This window comes from Vulpes lagopus, chromosome 6 (genome assembly GCF_018345385.1).
Source record: "Vulpes lagopus strain Blue_001 chromosome 6, ASM1834538v1, whole genome shotgun sequence".
Taxonomy (NCBI): Eukaryota; Metazoa; Chordata; class Mammalia; order Carnivora; family Canidae; genus Vulpes; species Vulpes lagopus.
The window spans coordinates 106214519-106240146 of NC_054829.1; the positions used below are offsets into that span (position 1 = coordinate 106214519).

The 25628-nt window shown below is 39.4% G+C and overlaps 1 protein-coding gene across 1 annotated transcript in view; it reads right to left on the reverse strand.

Moving 5' to 3' along the window:
* Positions 1 to 1465: 1465 nt before the first annotated feature.
* The window catches only part of ELOVL6 (ELOVL fatty acid elongase 6), a 136706-nt gene continuing 112543 nt past the window's right edge, over positions 1466 to 25628 (reverse strand). The window contains exons 4-5 of the mRNA XM_041759980.1: positions 10822 to 10973; positions 1466 to 3864 (exon numbers count right to left, since the gene is read on the reverse strand). Of these exons, the coding sequence (XP_041615914.1) occupies positions 3440 to 3864; positions 10822 to 10973 (577 nt within the window). The 3' untranslated portion in view covers positions 1466 to 3439. The remainder of the gene's footprint in view (positions 3865 to 10821; positions 10974 to 25628) is intronic.

A 25628-nucleotide genomic window follows, 5' to 3' on the forward strand; every position in this document is an offset into this window, starting at 1 on the left:
TCCAGGTGCTTTGTTTCTTTGATGTGACAGGTTTTATCATAAAGATACCACATCTGATTTTTTTTTTTTAATTTCTGTAGATCTCTTTCCCAGAAGTGTTCTTCCATTCAGTTCTGCAAAACCCCGACTCAAATGAAGTTTCTGACTCAGTCCTGAGCTACATTAGCAGAGAGGTGAGGAAGTGAGAGGGATCTAATCAATCCTTCCCTTCCCCTGAAGCAAGATATATGTGTGTATTATCCCTCCCCCCTAATTTTTATTGTAGAGTGTGATTAGAAGGAGGAGAGTAAATGATCTGGAATAAAAACCTCAATACATGATTTTAATTTGGCACTTTGGCCTAGCATGGATTTAAATAACGTTGTAGTTACTCTTTTCTCATTAGGAAAACTAGAAGGCCCAGATAAAACCTTCGGTTCTATGAATAGAGCATTTTTCATTAGAATGTTTTTCATTGCAAATTCCTAGACTTGGGTTGATACTCAGATCAAATTGCATGCACTTATATATATTTTTTTCAATCCAGAAATGTTTTCACCATAATGGGATTGAAATGCAGTAGAAAATCTCCAACAGAAAGATAATCTACTGCAGCATAGTGGGGGCAGTTCTAAAAACTTGCCTGCCCAAGTTTTTCTGGAATGTTAACTGACAGTAGGATTATCTATGTGGCAGTCAAGTCTCTGGTAGGATTGAGATTTGCCATGGGCTAGTGGTCCAGCCTCCTATCTTCATATAATTAATTAAGCAATTAAGCTGAGATGTTAAAAACACTGTATTAAACCTGTAATACCAGAATTTTTAAAGTGTTTTTCTCTCCTCCCATGAGAAAGGTTGGAAAAGCCTTTAAATATATGTAGCCAATTTAAAAACTATTTATTAGACATTCAACTTGTAAACAAAAATACTGAGTTCTCTCACAGATGAACATAAGTATGAATCTGTATCAAGATAAAAGTGCTTTGGAAGCATTATTTAGAGTCTATTTAAGGTCTATGCTCATTTCCTCTTATTCTAACCACATTAAAGGATCAATGATTAATCAATGGATTCAGTGATTAAATTAAATCAACCAGATAAGCTTGAACTGGTCCTTCAATTAAACTCAAGTCAGCTGTTATTTGGCCTTTTCCTCATTGGAATTATTCTGCTCATTTTCTTATATAAGAAAAAAAGCTTATTGCACAGTTTCAAAGCTCAAAAACATTATTTGCATCCTAAGAACCTAGTAGTTGGTATAGCAGTATTTATCTTTTTAGCTTGTGTCAGTTTTTGCCCTAATAATCACAACACATCCCTCCATCAATTGTTTCACATCTATGAACCAATGTCAAGACATCATAGACTGTCCAAAAAGTTTAACACGGATGTGACAATTTCCCAACCCCGCAAAGCCCCACCCCCACCCTGGGGTCTATCAGTCATGACCTGGTTTGCATGGATTCTTTGTTCATTGTTCAAACCATTCACACAGAATGGGATAAAACTTTATTCTTTTAAATTCCACACATAAACAAGATGCTGAGAAAGCCCTTGTCATCTCTGACAGAGAAGCGGAGCAGCTCTGTTTCATGAATGACAACACAATTAAAGCTAAAATAATATAAAAATAATCTGAAAAAAATCCCTTTTACTGTACACTCTCAAATAAAGCAAGAAAGATAAACAACGGTTTTCTTTTTCTGCTAGCCAGAAAATGTGTTCCTATTCATTTGGGCTTTGAAGTTGAGTGTACCCCACATCCGCGTGCATGTATGTGTGGTGATGCATGTATAATCTATGCAGTGTAGCCGCTAATCGTTTCATCTAGTTTGTCTAATCATGAAGCTACTTAACCAATTAGAATACTAGCATATCACATTGAACAATTTTACATAATTGCTTCTTTGAAATACTAGGAATGTTTACACATTTATTTGGCTTGTAAAGGACTGTATTACAGATAATATTATATTATCTAGCTTTCTTTTCTGTCTTTCTTTTTTAAAGAATATGGCTCTTAATAAATTGATTTTCTGAGTTCCAGAGCAGAAGTCCCTTTTAAAAAAATTTCTGAAGCTGACTTGAAGCAAGAAGATCTTCTGATTTGGCCAAAAATATGACGAGTATTTTAATATCATTTAAAATTTGAAGGATAAGTCTATAGGGGGCCCTTTGTTGTCAACTGTTCCAGCCAAACTTGCCATGAAGTGTTTGTTGAAGTATCTCCACTTGACCAGCAGAGGGCACTTTACACAACTCTGCATTGCTCGGGGAGCAAATGCAGATGATGCGGAAACACAGTGTTCACCCAATATCAGGAAGAGCCCTGCAGATTTCTTTTTGAGATTCACAAAAATATAGAAAATATGGACTGTACAACAGGGTTTCATTTGGGAAGTCATGAGTGTGTATGTGAAGACAAATAGAGGGGGTATACAGAGTGTGTCTGTTGGATTGATTGGCTCCCTTCTTTCCCCACTCTCCTTTTCCCAGCTCAAGAACGGTATGGGGCTGGTCCTTTTTACAGGTGGTACAGAATCAATTTTCAAATCATTTGGTTGAGTTTTAAATTTTCTATTTTGTATTTACTCTTCTGTTCGAAAGCCTGGGGCAACTGAACCAAGGAAAATTCTTTACAGCTCATTTCTGAGTAGAAATTACAGTGAAATTATGCTCTGAGCTGCAGCCACCCCTTTAGGACCTGGTCTGCACTGTTTCCATCCTCCCAGAAAGAACCTTGGAAAAATATCATGCCCGTTTGGTGCTGGCAAACTGGCTAGCCCGAGACTGTGTTAGGAAGGGAGAAAACACCAGTCCATCTCTTAGCTGAAATACAATTGTTTACATCCGTTTTCACGAGAGGTGATTAAGACGTCTTTTCTCAAGAGGGGCTACAGCTACTAACCTCTCTTAAAAAGGCTTTAATTTTTGCAAAAGCATTATGGTTCTAGATATCCACCCTGTGTCTCTTCCATTTTGATCTGTTCTATTGGCTCCAGCTTAGTGTCAACAAAGATTAGAAAGGATTGTGTGGGTATGTGCTGGCACAGTTGCTTAAGCAAACTTCTTTCATTCTTAGAGAAATAGAACACTTAGTACATATGTTTTCCCCATAGAGTGTTAATAGCTTTTGTTTACCTTCTAGTTCTTTCTCTCTGTGCCTCTGGTTCACTTTTGTTCTCCTCTGTCCTAGAGCTGACAGGTAAGGAGGGAATGGGGTTTCCCCAGCAGCAGTCCTTTGAGACGGAGGTGTCCTCAGTGAGTCCTCACCCAAAAAGGATCATAAAACTTACTGGGTTAAGTCAACCTTATTATCCCTAAGCTGCCTTGGGTTTTGTGTCTGCTCATGTGTTTTGTTTTGTTTTAGCTGCACCATATGTGATTCCTTGTGCCATTTTCTTTTGTCTATTGTTTTTCTTGATGACCCTGAGCTATGGCTTCCTCCTCAGTTCCAACACTATTCAGCCTTCGTTGTTTTCCTCCTCTTGCCGATGTAGGCCTCAAAGAAGAAGTGACAGAAGAGCACAAGGTAGCTGAGGTACATGAGTGAGGACCAGAAGATGTTCTGAAAGTGAGAGTGACACTGGTCATGCTGCATCCAGTAGAAGACCAGGTAGTTAATGACACAGCCCATCAGCATCTGAGTGATCTGGGACAAGGTGATGAACATGGCAAACTTCCGGGAAACTCGGAAGCCTGCCGCTCGCAAGGCATAGTAAGAGTACATCACGGCGTGCACGCCGTAGTTCATGGTCATGAACCAACCACCCCCGGCTACCATGTCCTTGTAGGAGTACCAGGAGTACAGGAGCACAGTGATGTGGTGGTACCAGTGCAGGAAGATCAGCTTTTGCTTCCTCAGAATAATGAATATTGTATCTCCTGAAAGACAAAGAAGGGAAAAGACGAACGTGAGCCCCTCAGCCATGACATAACGATAATTCATGTTTCCACGACGAGGTAGACAGCTTGAACTAGCCCTTGACAGTGAGATGGGCTGGGTTAGAATCCTGGACTGATGTCTACTCGCTCTGTGGGCTTGGGCAAGCTACTTATCCTCACTGTTTTCCAGTTTCCATAATATGGAGGGAACAACAGTAGCTTGGAATTGTCTGAGGACTAAGATAAGCAGTGTGCCATCTTGGCCCATGGAAAAAACACAGTAGATGTGACTTTTAGAAAGATGGCTTTACACAAAATCTTATCGGTCTTTGACCTAGAAGGGACATTAGCAATCACGTTACCCGATTTCTAATTCGACAATAAGGTTTAGGAAATATTAGCTGGAAGACTCAAGTGACCTCTCTCAGATCATCTGTCAATAAAGAGAAACAGATTAGAATTCAAGTGCCCAGCAAAAGGTTCACAGGCTGCTCTAGAGTCTCTTTCTTTGGTATATGGTGAAAGCTACCCCTAAAAAACCTATCTGTGTGAGCGCCCTGTAAAAGGTGAAGCCTTGGCAGACACTTGGCAGTCAGAAAAGTGAAATTGAAACAAAAGGCAAAAATAGAAAAAGAGAAGAAAAGTCACCTTCTACCATATTTGCTGAAGATAGTAACCTGAGTATTTCATACCAATGAATCGAGTGATAAGAACTGAGAATGACACATTTTTGTGAAGTTAACTGTGAGAAAGCTCTCTGGAATCTTTATTAACAATGTCCTTTTGAAGAAAAAGACCACCATTTCTCAGGTAGGAAATTTATGTTATAGAAGCTAGAATTATGCTCAGGTAGGTAGACGCTATTTATATGTAATGAGTCTCTAAAAAGCCTTAGGGATATAGAAAAATATACTGTAGAACACTCACGTACAAATGGATGAAGAAAAAGCAAAGTAACACATGTACACAATTCCATTAATGAGTATGAAAAAAGGAAGAGACATGGGGGACAAAAATAGGACTTATGCTCCATTATCTTTGCTATCTCTGTGTTCTTCTCAGGTATGGGAAAACCCAATCTCCTTCAGGACCTTTGGTGAAATCACACTTAATTCGTTTCAGTACAACAAGGAGAGCTAGCAGGTCCCTCTTCTCATTCTGAAATCTAATTAAACACAAAGGGAATTAGTACTTATCCTTGTCTTATCCCTCATACTTCATGGATGCTCCAAAACATTTGTCACTAGTAAAGGTCAAGGAGTGCGAGGCCTCGGGAAGTGTTTTTAAAGTTCTGATGGACATGGTTGGAATAACACAGGTGGTACCCCATTCCATTCAGCAGGAGCTATTTGTTTCTCTACTGAATCATTAAATATTATTACTTCATATTTGTTTAAAACAGAAAAGGAGAGCTACCACCAGTTGCTGCATTTTCAAACATGTTTGTTATAAAATTTCCTCTGAATTCCTTTTCTCCCTTGTGAGATGCCTGACATATTATGCCTATAAATGTCAGACAGACTGATCATGATTGATGGTGATAGTAACTCTGACTTGTGTACGTCAGGGACACAACTGGTATCAGGAGACCTTCTTAGTGTTCAACTGTGCTATTTTTGTGTGCCTGTCAAAGAGCCACCATTTCTGTGTAATTACTACTCTGTGCCTCCCTTTGCTCAGTAAACTATAATGTAGACACAATTATTTCAGCCTACTTTTGTTCACAGTGGAAAGAAGGTAGAAGTCCAAGGAATTACACAATATGAAACAAATTCAGTCATTCATAATTGAGATTTTTTTTATGAGCCTCTAAGCAAGAATGAAATGTATAAGCCACACAATATCCACATGCATTGTATTAAGTTATCTGCTATAGAGAAATAAGTCTCTTATCCTTTCTAATTCTTTAGATTTAATTTTACCTTAATCATCACCCTTACATTAAAACTTTATTGTCTAAAGAACAATTTGAGTGTGAGAAGAGTAATAGGGAACAAAAGACACACCTATTAGAATGGGCTAACCTGGAATGAAAAGCGGAACGTATAATGCTAGTATTGAAACTTGTATTGTGTTTTTCCTGTTGGCCTGAGTAGGCAGTCTCAGATCTCACGAAGAGGCAGCATGAATGAGACAGATTAGGCCTTTCCATTTAATATGAGGGAGCTGGAGGTGAAGGACATATCATGGCATCATTTTTTTTGAAGATTTATTATTTTTGGGGAAAGAGAAAGAGAGAATAAGGGGGGGTAGGGGCAGAAAGAAAGGGAAAGAGAAACTCAAGCAGACTCATGCTAAGCACAGATACTGACATACAGTTTGATCTCACAACCCTGAGATCATTACCTGTGCTGAAACTAAGAGTTGGACACTTAATCGACTGAGCCAACTAGGGGCCCCGATGTTATAAGATCTTTAAAACATGAGATCTTTGAGTTCCTTTAAGAATTTTTTTGTGGAACAGACATACAGGATGGCAGGTGGAGTATTTTTCAATAATAGCCCTAGAGCCTTTCAGGACCACTATTCCAATGCCATATCAAGGTTACTGTCCCCAAGAAGGCTGTTGATGTAGGCAATGGTAGTTTCCACTGGGTAAGGGAAGGGGAGACTGGTGAGGTTCCAAAAGGGCCTCTTAAAAAGGGCCTCTTAAGACCTCCTATGTCGTTTGTTGTTGTTCTTAATATTGCAGCCGAGATGCATCAGTCACACAACCCTGGAAGTTATACATTATTTTTCTTCTGGGGAAACTGCATAATATTGCACTTGATTTGTCATGAGCCAGTCATACCAAGATATGTATTTACAGGCCTGCCAAAAGCTACTAAACGACCTAGAAATGCAAACCAAAGATAGGGACTGTGTATTTGATGTTGGCCAACCAATCTTTCTTGGTCAAAGGTCTGGTTGGCATTATGGGAAGAATGTTGACCAACAATAAGCAGTGGGACTTTTGACTCTTGAACGATTCGGCCACGTCACGTATTTTAGTGACCGCTGGTTCATGTTTTCTTTACCCCAGTCTCTCTAACTTTTGTTTCAGCCTTTTTCGGCCAAGAGCCAGTGGGCAGGGAGAACATGGCATTCGCAGTCCAAGTGTCCCTCTTAAACTATGTACCTCTAGTCCATGTCCCTGTTAAGTACAGATGTCTGTGCCACTTTGGAGAAGTCAATCAGCATTTAGAAATCCCCAGGGCACTCACAGTAACCAAGAGGCGGGGGAGCCCACTATGTGTGGTTTGTCATAGATGGCTGTGCCCCTCTTCGCAGAGTTAGCTGGAGCTCTGCTGAGTCAGAGTTTCAAAAACAATGACAAGCTCAACTGAGCAAGGACCTAGACTCAGAGCAGATGTTTCCAAGTATTAACAAAAGCAAATCTCAGCAGGTTTTAATATGATTCAAACAGTAGGCGCGCAAAGATTTTGGCACACAAAGCAGGTTGGTGGTTCTCTTCTCATTTGTTCTAATGGATCGTAACTCTATAATTCACTGAAATGAGCTCATTGTTTTCTGCTGAAACAGAAAGCTCTTCTTGCTATTAAAGAGTTCAGTGAAGGAGGAATGGTGATAGTGTTTTATGGGTAGTGTCAGTGGAGAAGATGAAAAAGTGCTAGAGAAGCATGATGGTGTTGATTGTGCAATAATGCAAGTGTTCTTAATAACACAATCCTGTACAATTAGAAATGGTAAATGTTATGTGTATTTTGTCTGCCCCCCTCCCACAAAAAAGTATAGTGAAAACTGCAGGCATGCAGATTTTGATGGGAAAATAGAGTTTTGGTATTGAACACAGAACAACTATTCCTTCTCAAGAGAACCTTCTCTTTCTGCTGTACAGAAGGGAGTCTAGAATCTTAGAGTATTGTAAAACAGAACTTAGGACCTAAAAATAAGAAAAGTTCTCAATAATCCAAGTGGGTAGATCTTTCTTAATTAAATAGTAGCAGTAATGTCTTCTAGGAGTGAAAAGACTGAAAAGGGATTTTACTTCCAAAATGAACAAAAAGGCATCCAAGAAAATGTGTTCGCTAAGTTAGGGCTAGGGGCTGGTTATCTCTGAAGCACTCAAATGGCCCTGATTTTTGGATCTATTTTGATTCAGCGGTTTAGTTTGGGAATGCCATTGTCAATAAGCTCCAGAATACTTGAAAGAAAATAGGCATATCTTAAAATTGAAGAAAGGGTACTCTGACCATGAAAATAATCTGAAACCACATAATGAATCTGAAACCACATAAAGAATATCACTAGCCTCATTAAAGAACTAGATCAAGTTTAGGATTTTATTTTTTTTCCAACTCTTTAGCTCATTGTCAACACCTCAATCCTTTTATTTTAACTGTGAAGAAATGGATTGTTTGATATCCAACCTACAAACCACTATGGTGAGTGAGGCTTCTTAGGGAAAGGGATTATCAGAATAATGGCACAAGGGACCACAGAACAGTTCCTTCTGGGCTCAAGAGGGAATAGAATTGTGTTCAACTATAATGTCAACATTGGGGCAGAAAGGAGTGGCATGTCTGGATCTTGATTAAATTAAGACAGGTGATTAATTAGCAGGATCCAGACCAACACTCTAACAAGACAGAGGACAATAGCCCAAATATCTCTAAGGGTTTCACTAATGGCTCATATCTGGAAATCCTAACTCTGTCCGCCATCCTAAAACTTTGATGTCAATCTGGAACAGAAGATAGGAGGACATACAGTACAGGTCTACTCATGTCTTTGAAGAAAAATGACCACTATGAATAGGTTGAGGTGGCTCTTCAAGAAATCATTCTAAAGGTAAAAGCGATTATTTTAGTTTCAAGTCCTTCAAATACAACTGGATGAAATTCAGAGCACAGACAAGCAGCCCTTGCAAGGAAAAGGATTTCTAGAAGCAAAGAATGAGAGGTTCCTCTTTTGCGATTTAAGGTTTTAAGGGCCAAAAGCAGACAGGCACCATTGCTAATTTTTTTCAAAACTGTTGACAGTAGTAACGTAGAAATTGTGAAAGTGTTCAGTGGTGGCCTGTAGGGGGAGTCACATGTTTCATGCCTTTATTGTATTCATGCATCTGTAGTCAGTACTGTATCAAAAAAGATGAGGAGTATAATAAAGATACTTATTATACAGCAAAAATGAAAAGTCAGAGAGAGGTGATATTTCTCATAGTGAATAATTCTCAAACATTAATAATGCATGAATTTTAAAGAAAATGTCATAAAACCCCAATAGAATACATGAGAATACATGCTCACATTCTCAGACCAACAGTTTGAGAAAAAGTAATCTGATTCAGAAACGCTATGAATCTAAAGAATCATTATGAAAGAAATATATCTGGCAAGACGGTCTTTTGTTCCATCTATAAATGAAAACACAGAATTTAAATGTTCCCATAGAATTCTGAAATTCCTAAAAACACATCTGTCTTAGGCACTGTCTGTAGCTCCAAGTTTAAAAAACATTTTTCTAGCCTAAAATTTGGCAGCTTGTGCTCTCAATTCAAATAGGAAAAATAGCCTCCTGGGGCCTGGCTCATACAATTCATATCCTAAATTTTTTTTAGAGGAATTAGACATTCCATCCTAGCCCCTATTAAATGCCTATTGTAGGGGTTTAAATATGTTAAGTGAATGAATGACTACATCCTTACAAATGCATTTCAATCTAAGTCTGCTTTCATGGGCTGTGTGTGTGCACACGTGCACACACAACAGTGATCTAGTTATTTTGGACTGTAGAGGAACCATTTCCATACCCTTGCTCCTCTTAGCAAAGGTTTTCCGAAGTCTTCCTCTGCTGCTCTTCCCTTGACTTTGACTTGGGAAAACAATGGTCAAACCAACTGCCCGCTCTTTGTAGGCAGCAGGTGTACAGCAGCTGGTAGAAAGTGGATAGGTTGCCAACCTCCATATCGGAGAAATGTCATATCCTTTGTGAAGTGACGCAGGACATGAACTAAAGATACCTTATAAAGAAAGACTGTGGATAGTTTGTATTGTATGTGGCTTATAAGGAAAGTACAACCTCTAACCCCCTTTTTAGGAGAAAGAGGAGAGGGAACACAATCTATAAGTCTTTTGAACTAAATAATACAATTCTTAATTCCCAATAAAAAATTTAAAAACTCAGAGAATCAATAGGTGTTCCCTAAGGATATATAGGAGTTTGTGAGATGCCGGCCAGTACTGCTCATGAATGAACCCAGAGTTTATGATCACCAGCAGATCCCTTTCTCCAGCAATAAAGATGTTTTCCTGGTGAACCACATTCATATCACATCCCTGCCACTAATTTGCCACTGTTTGCATGAACCTGAACCACACTCATATTCAAAACCATTAAAGGGCTAAAGGAAAAACCTTAGGAATCTATGTACATAGCCAGGATTTTTTATTCAGTTCTAGAAGGATAGCCATACTCCTCTTCTCCAAGGCCCATCTCTTCGATGATTCAAATCAAACAACACCAGAAACCAGCCCTTAGTATTTGTTAATTAGAACATGAGGACACCCAAACGGAAAGCCTAGTCTCCTTGTCTGAATCCTAAGGCTGGGGTGAAAGACTGTTTCCACGTGGGACTGGGAGAGAGCTGCATTGCGAATGAATTCTCCTCCATATTCTCATTTTAGCACAGCCGTCGGTGTGCCGGACAGAAGGGACTGTGTAGATTACATATGCCCCTGGAAGGGTATTTTCAGTAGTGCCTGGAAGTCCACATGCTTCTGTAAACTATTTTGCTCTTTATATACACGATGTACAACTGTCAAGACGGAGAGGAGGAGAGGAGAGAAAAAGACTGAAAAAGTTAATCAAGCACTGAAATTCATTAATTATAACTTTCCTGCAACCAACAACACAGGACCTTCAAATTGTTTGTTTGTTCGTTTCAAAATAAATACCATGGGTGTGTAGCAACCAAGGGGGGCAGGGGGTGGAAACGGAAGGAGAGAAGACACTCACCTAGTTCGGGTGCTTTGCTTAGCACAAATGCATAAGCCCAGAATTTGCTGACAGGTCCATTGTAAAAACTCTGGTCACAAACTGACTGCTTCAGGCCTTTGGTCATCAGAATGTACACCATATAAGCACCAGTTCGAAGAGCACCGAATATACTTCATAATGAAAAGAGAAAAGAAACAACATTCAGGAAAAAAATTTCATTTCTGACATTACCCATACTTAGAAGACTGTCTGCCACTGATGGGAAAGAGATATACAGATGATTCATATTCATTTGCATTGATCCAGAAGCATCATCAAATGTTTTGTAAACAAGAGCAACAAAACTTCTCAGTGTTTTATTCTGAAGACCATCCATACACGGTGCTCCTTGCTCCCCAACGATGTACCAAAAAGAGGTCACGGCAAAGCAGAATGGATTCAGGGCAGGATCGAATGAAGAAGTTAGTGACCTTTACGCTTCAGCTTGAGAACTCTCCCTTAGGGATGAGATGGGATTGGCTGAAAACTCTTGGAACGATCTCAAGTCTGTCCTATGTCTAATCATTTTCGAAGCACCCCCCACCCCCCGCCCTGCTCCCAGCTTGATTGCCTGAATACCTGTTTGTTTCTCTCAGCCAACTCTTCCTTTACATTTGGACTGGCCTTATCAGCGTAGACCTCCTCAGCTACCTATCCTTTTGGACCCGTGCGGGAGCCTCTAAACCACAACCATCATCGGTTTCCCCCTTATACTCTCTGAACCATCTCTCTCCCGGAAGCCAGCAGGAGAAGCTAGCTCTCCACTCAAGTTCACTCCTCCTACTAGTGTAACCACATACCAACACTGTTCGAACCCTGTTCTTCCAAGTCCCATCTCGTGTTTGCCTCCGCACAGGCAAGGTACTCAAAGATCGTTGAAAAGTAAACTGACTTATGGCTTTTTTATCAAGGAACTGCCAAGGAAACAAGAGAGCTCAGAAATGTGTTGAGCTCAATAATGCAACCTGGAGTGTGAGAGAGCTTTGCAGCTGGAACAAGCAGTCTCCATTCCGGAGTGATCCCCTAGGCATATGTCCTAGAGCACGCAGACCACGCTCATGACTGGAAACAAAGTTGGCTGACCTCGTGGGGAGCCGTCCTTGGCCATCCTTCTTCTGGCAGCATCCCTTCAAGGGTCTAAGTCAGTTAGGAGATTAACCAGTAAACAGCTGTTGCAATGTGCAGCAGCCTCACCAAATTGGGACCAGGAGTTTTCGTCTCTCTTCAGAGGCATTATTGTTTATTTAACATTTCTTAGGAGTTGCTTCAGAATAAGTCATTTAGGGACGCCTGGGGTGGTTCAGCCCAGGGCGTGATCCTGATCCTGGAGACCGGGGATCGAGTCCCACATCGGGCTCCCTGCATGGGGCCTGCTTCTCCCTCTGCCTGTGTCTCTGCCTCTCTTTCTCTCTGTGTCTCTCACGAATAAATAAATAACATCTTAAAAAAAAAACGTCATTTACTAGGGCCATGGGGTCCACACACATGCATCCACCAACCAGAACTAAAGATTGACTTTCCATAAAACCAAGGTAATAAAGTTGCATTCCTGGCAACTGTTTATTAAGTTGGGACTTTGTAAGTAGTTTCTCAAGTGATGCACAGCCTACATTAAATGGAGTTACTCTTTCCAACATATAAAATGATCCTGCATAGGATTTTTGGTGTCACTTTACAGTTGTAGATCCTATTTAATCTTTTAGTAGCTTCCCGATGCCTACAGAATAAGAACCGCCCCCCCAACTCCTTAATAGGACCTACAAAGTTCTGAATGGCCTCTCTGTCCTCAGTCTCCACCCTTTGCACCTGCTATTCTCTTCCTGCTCAGTGCAAGCCAATCATTCTAGCACCTTCTTATTCTTATCCGTTCTGTTTCCTGCCTTAGGAACTTTGCATATATGTCCTCCCAGGGAGCTTTTCTCCCTATTCACCCCAAGGCTGTTCCTTCTCACTTTATCTCAGAGAAATGTCCCCTCCTAGTGGAATGACCTGTGTCTTTATTGACGTATAGTCAATAAACTGTCCTAACTGTAGAGCGGAGCTGGATTTCATTGGTAAAGTCAGGTAATGGAGATTTTTCTGTCTTACTGGAATTAATTTTTTATGTGTTGTCTACCTCGTCGGATGATGGCTAAATTGTAATATGAAAAGTTGCCACCATTACCAAGTTAAGGTACTTGGCACATTGGACCCTTAGTGCTGCTATGAAGGTAACATGGAAATATGGATGTAGCATCTCCACTGAGCATAAGTAGCAGACCCTGTTGATGGCCTCCAAGAGCCAAGTCCTTCCTCTGTCTCCATTTTAAAAGAATCCTGATTTTGTTCAGTTTCTCTCAATTCATAATTCTCCTAAGGAAGGTGACATTATCTTCAATTTAGGAGTAAATCCTAAATACTTCAGCAAGTTATAGTAATCCTATTTCCCTTGCCAGTGATGTGTTAGGGGTGGGCACTGACCCCCTTCTGGCCAACGTGACATGAGGACTGGGCTGTTGCGCACCTTTGGGGAAGGTTTCCTTGCTCTTTACTACGTATTGCCTGGAACTGAAGCAGCCATCTCCCAACAGGAGGGGGCTACCATGTGGACAAAACTAACTCAGAGAGGATGGCAAAGTATTCCTGCAAAATGTGACCAAGCTATGGAGTTAACCAATCTTTCAATGACCCTATTGCAAGGCTTCTTGGTTTTGATAAAACTTTTTTATCGTACAAGCGTTTGGGCTTCTGCTTTCAATTACTTGCACTCCAGGAAACACAACACACAAGATCTGATTTTCAGTAGACCTTTGAACACTAGTTAACATTTTGTGGCTATGCAATGCATCTAAGTCAAAATACTGCTGGTCAGCTACTTACTACGTAAGTTATCTGCTTTCCATAAACCAGTGGGAAGGAAATAAGTCAATGACTTTTGAATAAGCCCAAAGCAGAGAAACACACAAGTGACACAACTTTCAGTATATATCACTCTCTGCTCATTAGCCCCTGGTCTAGGACTTTTCTGAACCATTAGCATATTGTCTGAAGTATGTGATATTATAAATTGTACTTTTACAACAGAGTTATTTTTAGCCATTTTTTTTTTTTTAGTTTGTTGCCTCCAATGTTAGTGGTTCTGATTTCAAAATGACAATTTTCTCATTTTTTCAAAGTAAATAAGTAAAATTCTCAGTAAAAAAACAGAACCACTAAGTAAATTTAATGGTACAGCTCCATACATGGTCATTTATAGTTTTATATTTTCAGGTAAGTGGAAGGGGAACGTTCTGTTCAGGCGTTAAAGATTGGGGTGTTGCTTTTGTTTTTTGTTTTCTTCATTCTGTGAACTAGGTAATTGTAAGGAAATAGTGTAAAAACTCATCTTCATTAGTAACCAATTTATCAATAAATCACATCCATCACTGTTGTTGAATGATCTTCAAAGACTGAAATGGATAAGAAAATCTCTTCACTAAAGGAGCAGAGTTTAAGCTCAAAAACAAAACAAAACAAACAAACAAAAAACACCCAGAGCTAACGCCAGCCCACTGTACACAGCAGGTAGAGCCTCTCCTCTACTGTGTTTTGCTGCTAGACTCTGTGCTTTACACATGATCAGAGTAGACTGTGCCTCTGGAATAGTCACTGTCCTTTAATCTTCTTGAGTCTCAAAAATCGTTGCAGTTTATACCTGATTTCTTTCTCTCTCTCTTTTTAAAGATTTTATTTATTCATGAGAGACACAGAGGCAGAGGCATAGGCAGAAGGAGAAGCAGGCTCCATGCAGGGAGCCTGATGCAGGACTTGATCCCAGATCCCGGGATCACGCCCTGAGTCGAAGGCAGACGCTCAGCCTCTCAGCCACCCAGGTGTCCCTACACCCTATTTCTTAAGTATTGGCACAGTTTTAATTTATTCTTTCAGCTGTTAAATATTTATTGGCAATGTCCCCGGTGCCAGGGTGATAAGAATCAATAAGCTTACTCTGGCTGGTGGTGGTGGTGGTACCTGAAGACTTCAGATGAAGTGGTATTTGACTTAGAGACAAATAAGTGTTTGAAGTTTGGAGGTCAGGGTACAAGGAGGTCTTCAGAGCACCGCAGAATTAAAAATTTAGATATGATGTTGCCACAATATTGCTGGCAACAAATGTATATCACATATTATTGCCCCATATCTGGACATAAGCCTCACTCCTTAAGCTCTGAACAATAAGGCCGACTCAGAACAGAGGACAGTGCATTTTTCAGGGAAACCATCAGTGCCAGCCATCGGGCCTATGTGTCTGTGGGCAAAGGCGCTTTGTTGTGATGTGACAATGCTCCTGCCGGGGAGCCATCAGGGAGCTACTTAGCCAAAGGGATGATTGTCATCTGTGATCTGTGAGAAGCCAGTAGCTCTGCCCCTGGTACATCTCAGTCATGGTATACTTTGGAACCATGTGGCTTCTTATTCTAACTAGGCATGGGCCGTTAGGCTATGATACTTTACCAAAATATACTTTAGGTCAGGAGACATTTTCTTCTTAAGTTACATCATCTTTTTTTCTTTAATTAATTCATTTATTTAAGTGATCTCAACACCAATGTGGGGCTCACAACCCTGAGATCAAGAGTTGCATGCTCTACCAACTGAGCCAGCCAGACGCCCCTGAAGTTACATTATCTTGAGAGACAGTGTTATGTAAAAGGCAAATATGCAGCTTATGTTTTGCTACTTGCAGTCTTGTCCTTGCTTATACTCGTGGCAGATATTTCTGATCAATCTTGACACTCTTTCTGGCCATGCCTGGACTGGGCACCAACACTTTCAACCACTAAACCATTCTGACAAATGAGGGCTGCAAATTCTAGTCACACAGTGCTCTCACTTGCTCATTTTATGACTGAGCAAACTAACTTCTGTAAGTCTTTATTCATCTGAAATGTTAATAGTGTCTAGTGTGCATAGCAGTTCTATGAATCTTGTAGGACAATATAAGTAAGGTCTTTAGTTAGCATAGAGCCTCTGATTTCTAGGTGCTGAATAAAATGGTTTTTATTATATTATTACTTTATTACTATTTATCATTATTATTAATGCCACTTTACTTGGTCTGTCCTTCAATTTGGAAAAGCACTTTTACCTATCTAATCTCACTGTGTTAAGTGAGAGAGGTCAAAGCTAATTAGCCCTAACTGAAAGTGAAGAAAATATATAGACAGAGAATTTGATTTGCACTGATGACTGTTCACATCATTAAGCCTTTTGTAGAAAGTGTTTACTGTCAAGGGGTTTCATTCCATGAGCCAACTTTGCACAAAACAAATGACAGCCAGCAAGTTCACAATAGGATGTGAAATATGCATTTTCCACAGAACATCTTAAAGGAGAACATCTTTTTCTTTATGGAAAAGACCTCTGGTTCATGTAAAATTTTTTTCAATCAGATGATAAAGATTATTCTAAATCTAGGACCTCAAAGAGGCTGAGAGTCTGGGCCATCATATTTAGTGAGGGCAGATTAGTGCAATACTGCATGTCTATTCCAGCTCTAAGGTTACACTGGTATTTTTTATTAAGAAATATATATATTTTAAAAATATTTTATTTATTTATTCATGAAAGACACAGAAATATATGCATAGGGAAAAGCAGGCTCCCTTTGGGGAGCCACCAAGAGCCACCCAGGTGCCCCAAGAAACACATTAATTTTTCTTGTTGTAGTCCAGTTTTGATTGTTAACAGATATTGGACTAGGAGAAAGCATGGTGAAGGGAGAAGTGAATGTTTCTGCTCTTTTTCAGCTACGGTAGGCACAAAGCCAGCAAGATCTGGAAGAAAGCATGGCCCTTATTAACTAAGGTGCTTCTTCTCAAACAAATGTTCTACATTAGTCCAGAAGAAGTCTGCTTCTTCATCATGAGCCATTTGCCATGGCATGCACTCAAGGAAATACCAAGAATGCCTATTGGACTGTAAATTGTGGTAATCAGAGTGGAAGAGGGAAGGAGCCTTCTCTCTTACACTATACATACATTTCTCCTTTGCTCGACTGTTTTAAAACAAGCATGTATTAAATTGACAATTGGAAAAATATTTAAATGTGTGCTTAGCTACAACTAATGTAATTAATAAACAATCACAATTGTCCTAGCTTGCAAGGCTTTATAGAAACTTTTTAGTGTGAAGTTGAGATAAAACACTAATCCCTAACCAGCCAGCCCATACACATGGCCATTGAGACTAGTGGGAAACACTGGGAGGCAATACATGTATATCCGGTTGGATTCTTCTTTAGACACATAATATGCTACATTACACACATGTTGAAATGTTTAGAGTAAAAGTTTGGAAAACAAGTTCTCATTTTCAGGTTTTATTAGTTTTTTTCCCTTCACAAGGGAAGTATTGGAGATCTTTCTTAAAAAAAAGTGAGAGAAAAAAAAAAGTGAGAGACATGGCAAATTTTTTTCAAACCCCGGCTTTTACCATGAGGCCTAATCATTTATCAACTTGAGAGAAGCTGGAATAACTGTATTCCAGTCTTCCAATTTTACTGCCATCCCAAGTGGATATTCTGAATAATCCCAATAATAATCACAGAATTCCAGAATTCTGCTCTGGGTAGAAGGACTCTTAGGTATAATCATCAATAATCCTTTCAATTATTTCAGCTTGAACATCAATGGTAGAGAAGCTTAGTTTTACACTGTTCTCTTATTGGGCCTCCACTTACATGCAAGGGATTTTGGAATCCAAACAAAGTTTCTGAAAGATTTTTATTCTAAAGTGCCAACCACCTGAACCCCTCACCCTGCTAACTCAACAACCAAAGGTGTAATTACTTTTAGGATTGGGCAATGAAAATGTTTTATTATACTTGTATCCTATAATCAGAAAAAGGAAAAAAAAAGTGTGAGATTTTGTCAGATGTCAGAACATGGCAACAGTTGATCCAACAGTAGCAACTCTACAAACATAGGAGAGGTCACTGATTTTCCTGATATCGAAACCTGAATTACCATTTGTCATAGACTCTGACAGTTTTCAGAGTAGTAGAATATTCAATGATCCCAGAAGAGGTTAAAGCAAATTAACAACAACCCCACAATGCATTCTAATGCCTTTCGATTTCAGAGTAAATACAGTTAACACAGTGCTTGTGTTGTGGAATAATGGCATCTCCATGTCACATCATCCTTTTATTTATTTATTTATTTACTTATTTATTTAGACAAAGTGCAATCTGGCTTCTAAAGCTTTTCCACACCTGATGACAGGTATCTTTAATAGAGAATGTCTACTTAAAGTTTGGTCTAATATTTAGCGTAGGTTAAAAGTACATTTTCTAAAAATAATATAACAAACCAACAAGATGTACACTTTTTTTGCCCAATATATCATCAGTTAAATGGGAATATACATTGTAGTTTTTGATAATTTACTTCCCCTACTCTTTAACAAGTAGAGGAAGGTACAATTTCATCTCAGTTACTGAGTGATCATTTCTGGGTTTGACTCACTTGTCTTGATTGGAATGTTTAACCAGACATTTCCATTAGAAAGTCTTTCAAACAACTTGTGGACCAAGACACAGAGGCTAAAATTGCACATTATATATATCAAAATTGAAAGTACACACATCTTCTATTATAGTACTTCCATCGTTGGAAACACAACATACCCTTTAGGCAAACTTGCAAAAATAAGCCATACTGTATGTTTCATAATATAGAAAAGATGGTTAGAACATAACCTAAAAGTCCATTGATATGAGAAGGGTTAAATAAATTACAACAAACATAATACAACTATAAAGTGTGCCAGGTATATCTGCCTTAGGTGCTGACATGGAGAAGCTCCAAGATATAGGATGATTAAGTGAAAAATACAAGGAGTGAAACATTCAGTATGGTATGATCCAATTGGTGTACATTTTAAAAAGGTTATAAGGTTACACATACATGTACTCATAGCTACAGAAATACTTATGGAAAAAAACCCTTCAAACTGTTAACAATGATTCTTACCAGAATTTTGTTTTACAACAGCCATGTATTGTTCTTTCTCAGAAGCTATTAGAAACCTAATTTTTAGTGCCCATTTCTAATATTTATAATCTGATGCTAAATAAGTCTTGGGATTTTATTCTTTAAAAAAAAAAAAAAGGATATGTTAAAAGTCTAAACAGTCTTAGGTAATGACTGTTTTGCTTCTATAGAGATCAGTCAGATTAGACGGAGGTTTTAGTCTAGAGAGGAATCAGATAGCCAATAAGCAATCATGAAAAAGACCAGAAATTAATCATTGAAAACTGAGTAAAAGTACTGAGTAGAAAAGCTGAGCCTAGTTCAGGAGGGGAGGATACATATGGCCTCTGTGGAGAACTATCACTTAAGCCTTGAAGCATGATGTAGGTTCCCCCTTCATTTCTTGTGATGGTACCTAACTGTCAAATAGTATCACAGATGATATGCATGAACTCTTAATTAAAATATTCCATGTTGGGCAGCCCGGGTGGCTCAGTGGTTTAGTGCTGCCTTCAGGCCAGGGCCTGATCCTGGAGACCGGGGATCAAGCCCCACATCAGGCTCCCTGCAGGGAGCCTGCTTCTCCCTCTGCCTGTGTCTCTGCCTCTCTCTCTCTCTCTGTGTGTCTCTCATGAATAAATAAATAAAATCTTTATAAAATAAAATATTTCATGTTGCAGTGTGCAATCTATCGGACCTAAAGGCTTCATGGAAGAAGTGGTAGGTGAGGGAAGTCTCGCAGAGACTACATAGAAGGTATCTTAATAGGTAACATGTTTCCCTGACAGACAAACAGGAAGTGGGTGCACACTCTAGGACTGCTCTCTCCACTCCCCACAAATCTGCTCATTGAATCTAGAAAATTTCAGTCTCAAACAGATGTTTTTTTTTTTTTTTTCAAACAGATGTTCTTATTTAATCTTTGTCAGGAAGGGTTTACTCAATTCACTTTCTGATGTATCCGTTTATTCTCAACTTGGAAAACTAAGCATTAAAAAAAAGGAAAAGCCTTATGAGTCTGAGTATTGCTTAGATAATACTGTGGGTATAGTCCTTGCATCTGGAGCATGCAACTGGATATAACACACTTGCTCCAGGTATCTGACAAGGCAAAGAAATGTTGGCTCAAGTTAAAAAAAAAAAAAAATCACCTGATAAAAAACAGCCTCGCAGGGTGGGGAAGCAAGAGGAGTGGGGAGATTAAAAAATAATAATGGTAAGGACAATTGGTATGATGATAGAGTCCAATTAGAATTCCCTCCCCGCAAAAAACATAATATCTGCCTACAGAACTCCTAACATTTTAATTTGAATTTGAAATTTTAGGATTCCACAGTGTCTCATAAAACAGACAGGATTTTCTTTCACTTTTATTTGAGCTACTATCATTATGTTTTAATCTGAGACATAGGAATTTCAACTCTTTGGAACTAGTAACCTCAGCCCCATCAGGGCCTAGAGTGGAAGGTAGCCACTGCCTACTTCACCCTGACTCTCAGACCACACGATGTCAGCTTCGGTTCTAGTAGACGAGTACTTGACTGTGCAAGCACTGTGCTAGATGATGGCATAGTGTTTCACACTTGAAGAATTTTGTTGAACTCCTCTATTATGAAATTGATTTTTACAACTTCATGGAACATCACTATCCTGGTTATAGAGACAAAGACATAGGCACAGAAAGGGCAGGGCACACGGGCCCAAGGTTACCTAGCTACTAAGCACCACAATCTTCTGACCATAGCTCCAGTGCCGATACTGAACTCCCTACCAGGCTATCATTTAGCGTAATTTTTCTCAGCCTGATTGGATACTATTGCAATCACCAAAAAGGGCTCTAACATCTAGGACCCATCTCCAACGAACCTCGGATTTGGAGGCATGAATGGGTCTGAGTTAGGGTCACCCTGTAGACTTTACCCTCCAAGACACCTTCCTGCCTATTCCCTCCCTCACCCATCATTCCTACTTCATGAACCTTTGGATGAAGCTGTTCAGAAGGTGATGAAGAAAGTGACTTAACTATGCATTGGTGCTGTGCTAGAGAGAACCCTTGTCCCTGAATTTTGAGCCTTAGAGTTCTGGTAAGGTTTATAAAATTAATGTCTTTTGATGGGTATGTTTTCTGCCATTGCCTTAACCACTGATTGAGAATGTCATCTAATGCATTCCAGGGCAAGTGGAGCTGGCCCACAAGTTTCAAAGACATTTGGAGAGAACAATGTGCTGGTTTTCAGACTTTTACAATGGGAACAAAGAGATAAAGTACTACCCTTAAGTGACCCCAAGTACAAGTGACCCCAAGTACAGCAGAAAATTAAAATAGGTGAGTTGTATGAATTAAAAGGAACCTAAAAATAAATGTGGGCAGTAACAAAGATTAATGTTGAAGCCGAAAAAACTCACCAAGATCACAGAAGTGGTTAGTCATCTTGTTTCTACAAAAAATTCGTTCCTTTGAAAAAAGCTCTTAATCCCTTTTGGAACATTGTGACTTTATGAGAACAGTGGTAATTCCAGTGTTAAAACTAATAGCACTGCCCCACTAACTCCATTGCACAGTCTTCACTAGGTTTCACAGCTACACGAGAAAGCCAAATTTCTTTATTTCTGAGGGACAATAAATGAAAATTTCTTTGGGAGAGTACTTAAATCGAAATATAACATTATCTGTTGTAAAAGTAGAGGGAATCTCTTTTTTTTAATTTTTTTTATTTATGATAGTCACAGAGAGAGAGAGGGGCAGAGACACAGGCAGAGGGAGAAGCAGGCTCCATGCACCGGGAGCCTGACGTGGGATTCGGTCCCGGGTCTCCAGGATCGCGCCCTGGGCCAAAGGCAAGCGCTAAACCGCTGCGCCACCCAGGGATCCCAAGGGAATCTCTTTTAAAAAAAACAAGGTCCAGGGCAGCCCAGGTGACTCAGTGGTTTAGCACCTGCCTTCAGCCCAGGGTATGATCCTGGAGACCCGGGATCGAGTCCCGCATCGGGCTCCCTGCATGGAGCTTGCTTCTTCTGCCTGTGTCTTGGCTTCTCTCTCTCTCTCTCTCTCTCTCTCTCTCTCTCTCTCTCTGTGTGTCTCTCATGAATAAATAAAATCTTAAAAACAAAAAACAAAACAAAACAAAAAAACAAGGTCCAGAAGCCCTGATGGGGCAGCTCTCACACACTACTCCCTATGATAAGAAGCATACTTCACATTCCTCAACCTCCCCAACCGGAAAAAACCTGCTTTACCTATTCAGGCAGGAGGAAGAATTTCTCCTGGCCTAGCAACAGCCTAGCCAACCAGAAACCATCACACTCAGTCAATGAGAGGCCATAGCAACCCCTCCCAGTTTCTTTTCTTTTCTTTCTTTCTTTCTTTCTTTCTTTCTTTCTTTCTTTCTTTCTTTCTTCTTTTTCTTTTTGCTATAAAAGTAGGCCCCTCTCCACTCTCTGGACTTGGCTACGGTATGCCCGTATTTGCAAGTGCTGGACTGCAACTCTCTGCTATTTCTGAATAAACTCATTTTGCTGGTAAAACAGTTGGCTCTTTTATTTTTTTAAGGTCAACACCATAAAAACTGTAAAAACACCTCCCTGCCAAGAAACAAAATAAAAAGGGAGGAAAGAAGGGAAGAAAGAAAGAAAGAAAGAAAGAAAGAAAGAAAGAAAGAAAGAAAGAAAGAAAGGAAGAAAGAAAGAAAGAAGAAAGAAAGAAAGAAAGAAAGAAAGAAAGAAAGAAAGAAAGAAAGAAAGAAAGAAAGAAAGAAAAGGGAAAAAAAAACAAAAGAGAAAAGGTTATTACGGCTCTGTTTTCTACATCCTTAAATTTAGGGAATGGGAATATCCTTTAGGATTCTAGCCCTAAACTTTTGTGAGCTCATGTAGTAATTATAAGAAAGGGAGGAAATACAAGTCATGAAAGTTGCTGCTCCTTATATGCTCAATTAATTCCTTTGGGCTTATTGATCTCAAATCCATTAGATACGTTTTTACATTTTTAATCAACACATTGACTTATTTTTTCTGGAATTTTCATAGTTGTTTGCAGGAATTGAATTACTTGTATCACAAGACATACCAAAGAAAGTCAATTTAAACAATATTCATTTTACAAATATTTATTAAGTATGAATGCCTACTAGGTGACAAGCCCTGAGCCAAATCTCATTCTTATCAAAAGAGTTTTGTTGGGCAGCCTGGTGGCTCAGCGGTTTAGCTCTGCCTTCAGCCCAGGGCGTGATCCTGGAGACCCAGGATCGGGTCCCACATGCGGCTCCTTGCATGGAGCCTGCTTCTCCCTCTGCCTGTGTCTCTGCCTCTCTCTCTCTCTCTGTGTCTCTCATAAATAAATACAGAAAATCTTTAAAGATAGGCTTATACAGACCTCCAGGGAAATTTCTGGGGAATTTTCCAAAGATTTACAGAGCCTGAAATATCCGGCAAGCATTTTGATAAGGGATCTGAGAGTCAGCCTCCCCATTACCCAAGTCCTTTGCATCAGAAATACAGAAGTTCTCCAATGAGACCAATTCACCACCAGCATTATGAAGTTAGAGGGATGGCACAGACAGACAGATATGGACTAGAGTCCTTTGATGATAGCTACTGACTTGCTAGAGCACCTAGTTCTTAGCATCTGAACTCTGCTGGCTGAAATGTGGCAACTATAAAAATCCCTTGTACTGTTATTCCTAATAATCATTTGGAATTTGTCTTGCAGGTGATTAAACTCTTCAACTGAAAAGATGGTGCCCTGATGGGTCACCCTTGGAGATGTGTCGTGGTGGTAGCACTTGGCAGTGACTGCATTGCAGAGTTCATCTGCTCCCCCAGAAGAAACCCTCGGTTGCCCTTACCAGTCCCTAAACTTGTGGCCAATTCACAATCTCCCATCCTAGAATTGCCAAGATGCTGGCATGGCTACCCTGACATTTGTAAACATCCAAATGGTCTGAGAGCCTCTCACCTCCACATCCTAAACTTCCTTTTACTCCAAGAAGCCCGAGAACCTTCCCTCTCCTGCACCTCAACAGCCAAACCAGAGCCTCCATAGTTTAGCACAACAAGGCAATAGGAACTCATGGCTCCAATTTAATCACAAAATGATTTTAAAAACAAAAATCATAGCACAGATAAGGACATTTTTATACATTTGTGTATACCAGGTCTAATTAAAGAAGAAAAATTCACTTTGTTCCTTAATTGTTCTACAGATCATCACTTGCTTCCCATGTCCACCTTTCCTGTTAATCCAAATTGTTTCAGTAGAGAGTTCAGATGGGACAAGTTTGTTATCTACTAGCAGCAAAAAAAGAAAATGGCCAAAATGGCTGCTTATTTAATATACCTATGAAAAGTTTTATGCATAAAATTTCACCTATCTTGATCTCATCAAGTAAGACATGCACATCCTTCAAAAAGACTGTTAATGGGGATCTTTGGGTGGCTCAAAGGTTTAAGCGCCTGCCTTCGGCCCAGGGGGTAATCCTGGAGACCCGGGATCGAGTCCCACATCGGGCTCCCTGCGTGGAGCCTGCTTCTCCATCTGCCTGTGCCTCTGCCTCTCTTTCTCTCTCTGTGGCTCTCATGAATAAATAAATAAAATCTTAAAAAAAAAAAAAAAGACTGTTAATGTAATGAGGACTTAAAATGTTAATGACCAATAAAATATAAGATCCATTGAGATTATACATGTGAAAATATTTTTAGTAACTATGGCATCATCTAGAAGTTTAAGGTATTATCAGAAAGGCAGCCTGGTGTTAGGCCAAGAAAATCAGCTAATCAGATTTCTAATCATCTCCTTTACTTTTTGAGTGCTTTAAAGGTCTCATAATCTCATAAATCTTGTCACTTTCTTTATAAAATGGAGGTGGCACTGTTTAATATTCTGCCTACATCACAAGTTGTCACGAAGATCACATAGGCTAATGGATGTTAAAATCACTGACTCGACGACAGTAAAACATTATTATTGATACCACTACTATCACTCTTTCCTCAACAAATCTTTTTCTGACTATGTCATTCTCATTTACAATCTCTCTAATTTAAGGGCTGGGAACATGCTTAAATTGTCCTATTTATTTGTGCTTTTCTTTCTTTCTCATAAAAAATTCTTTTCAAGATCAACCTGTTAGATTTTAATGACAATATTTTGGTAACATTCAAGAAGAGACATCTAGGTAGACATTTGTCTTTTAGAAAAAAATCTTATCTGACTACTAGCAGATTAACAATTGAAAACAGTGCCACCAAAAACAAGACAGAGAGCATTAAAGCTCAGATCCCTTGTTTTGATACGGGAAAAAATGTCAAGCCCATATAGTCTCTTGGCTGGAATCACAAGTTTCTGGAAATATTTCCATCTCTTATGTTTCTATAACACATGTGCCACCGAGCTCATAGGAGTTGATAGCTGGAACACAGTGCACCTGGATTGGCTTCGCATTTTGACCACTTCTATCCTAGGTGGGTTCTTTCCACAGAGGAATTTTATTTTTTAATACTCAAGGCAGAAAAAAGCTTAAAATGGCATTAAGTGTGCTTTCTCAAATTATCCTAAAGGTTTGTGAGACATAAGACAGGGAAGTTGTGCCTGTGAATTACCCATGGCCCTTAGGCATCTGTAAATAATAGAAACTCCATGGATATTTGTGTGTTGTGAGATTCATAATGTTGACTGAGTAAGACTGGTAATACAAACACAGGTTTGAAAAAGTCTAGACACTTTGCTGGTCTTCTCTTGCTTCACATATTTTCAGGCTATTGAATTTTCCAAATGGCCCTAGGATGCATACCTAA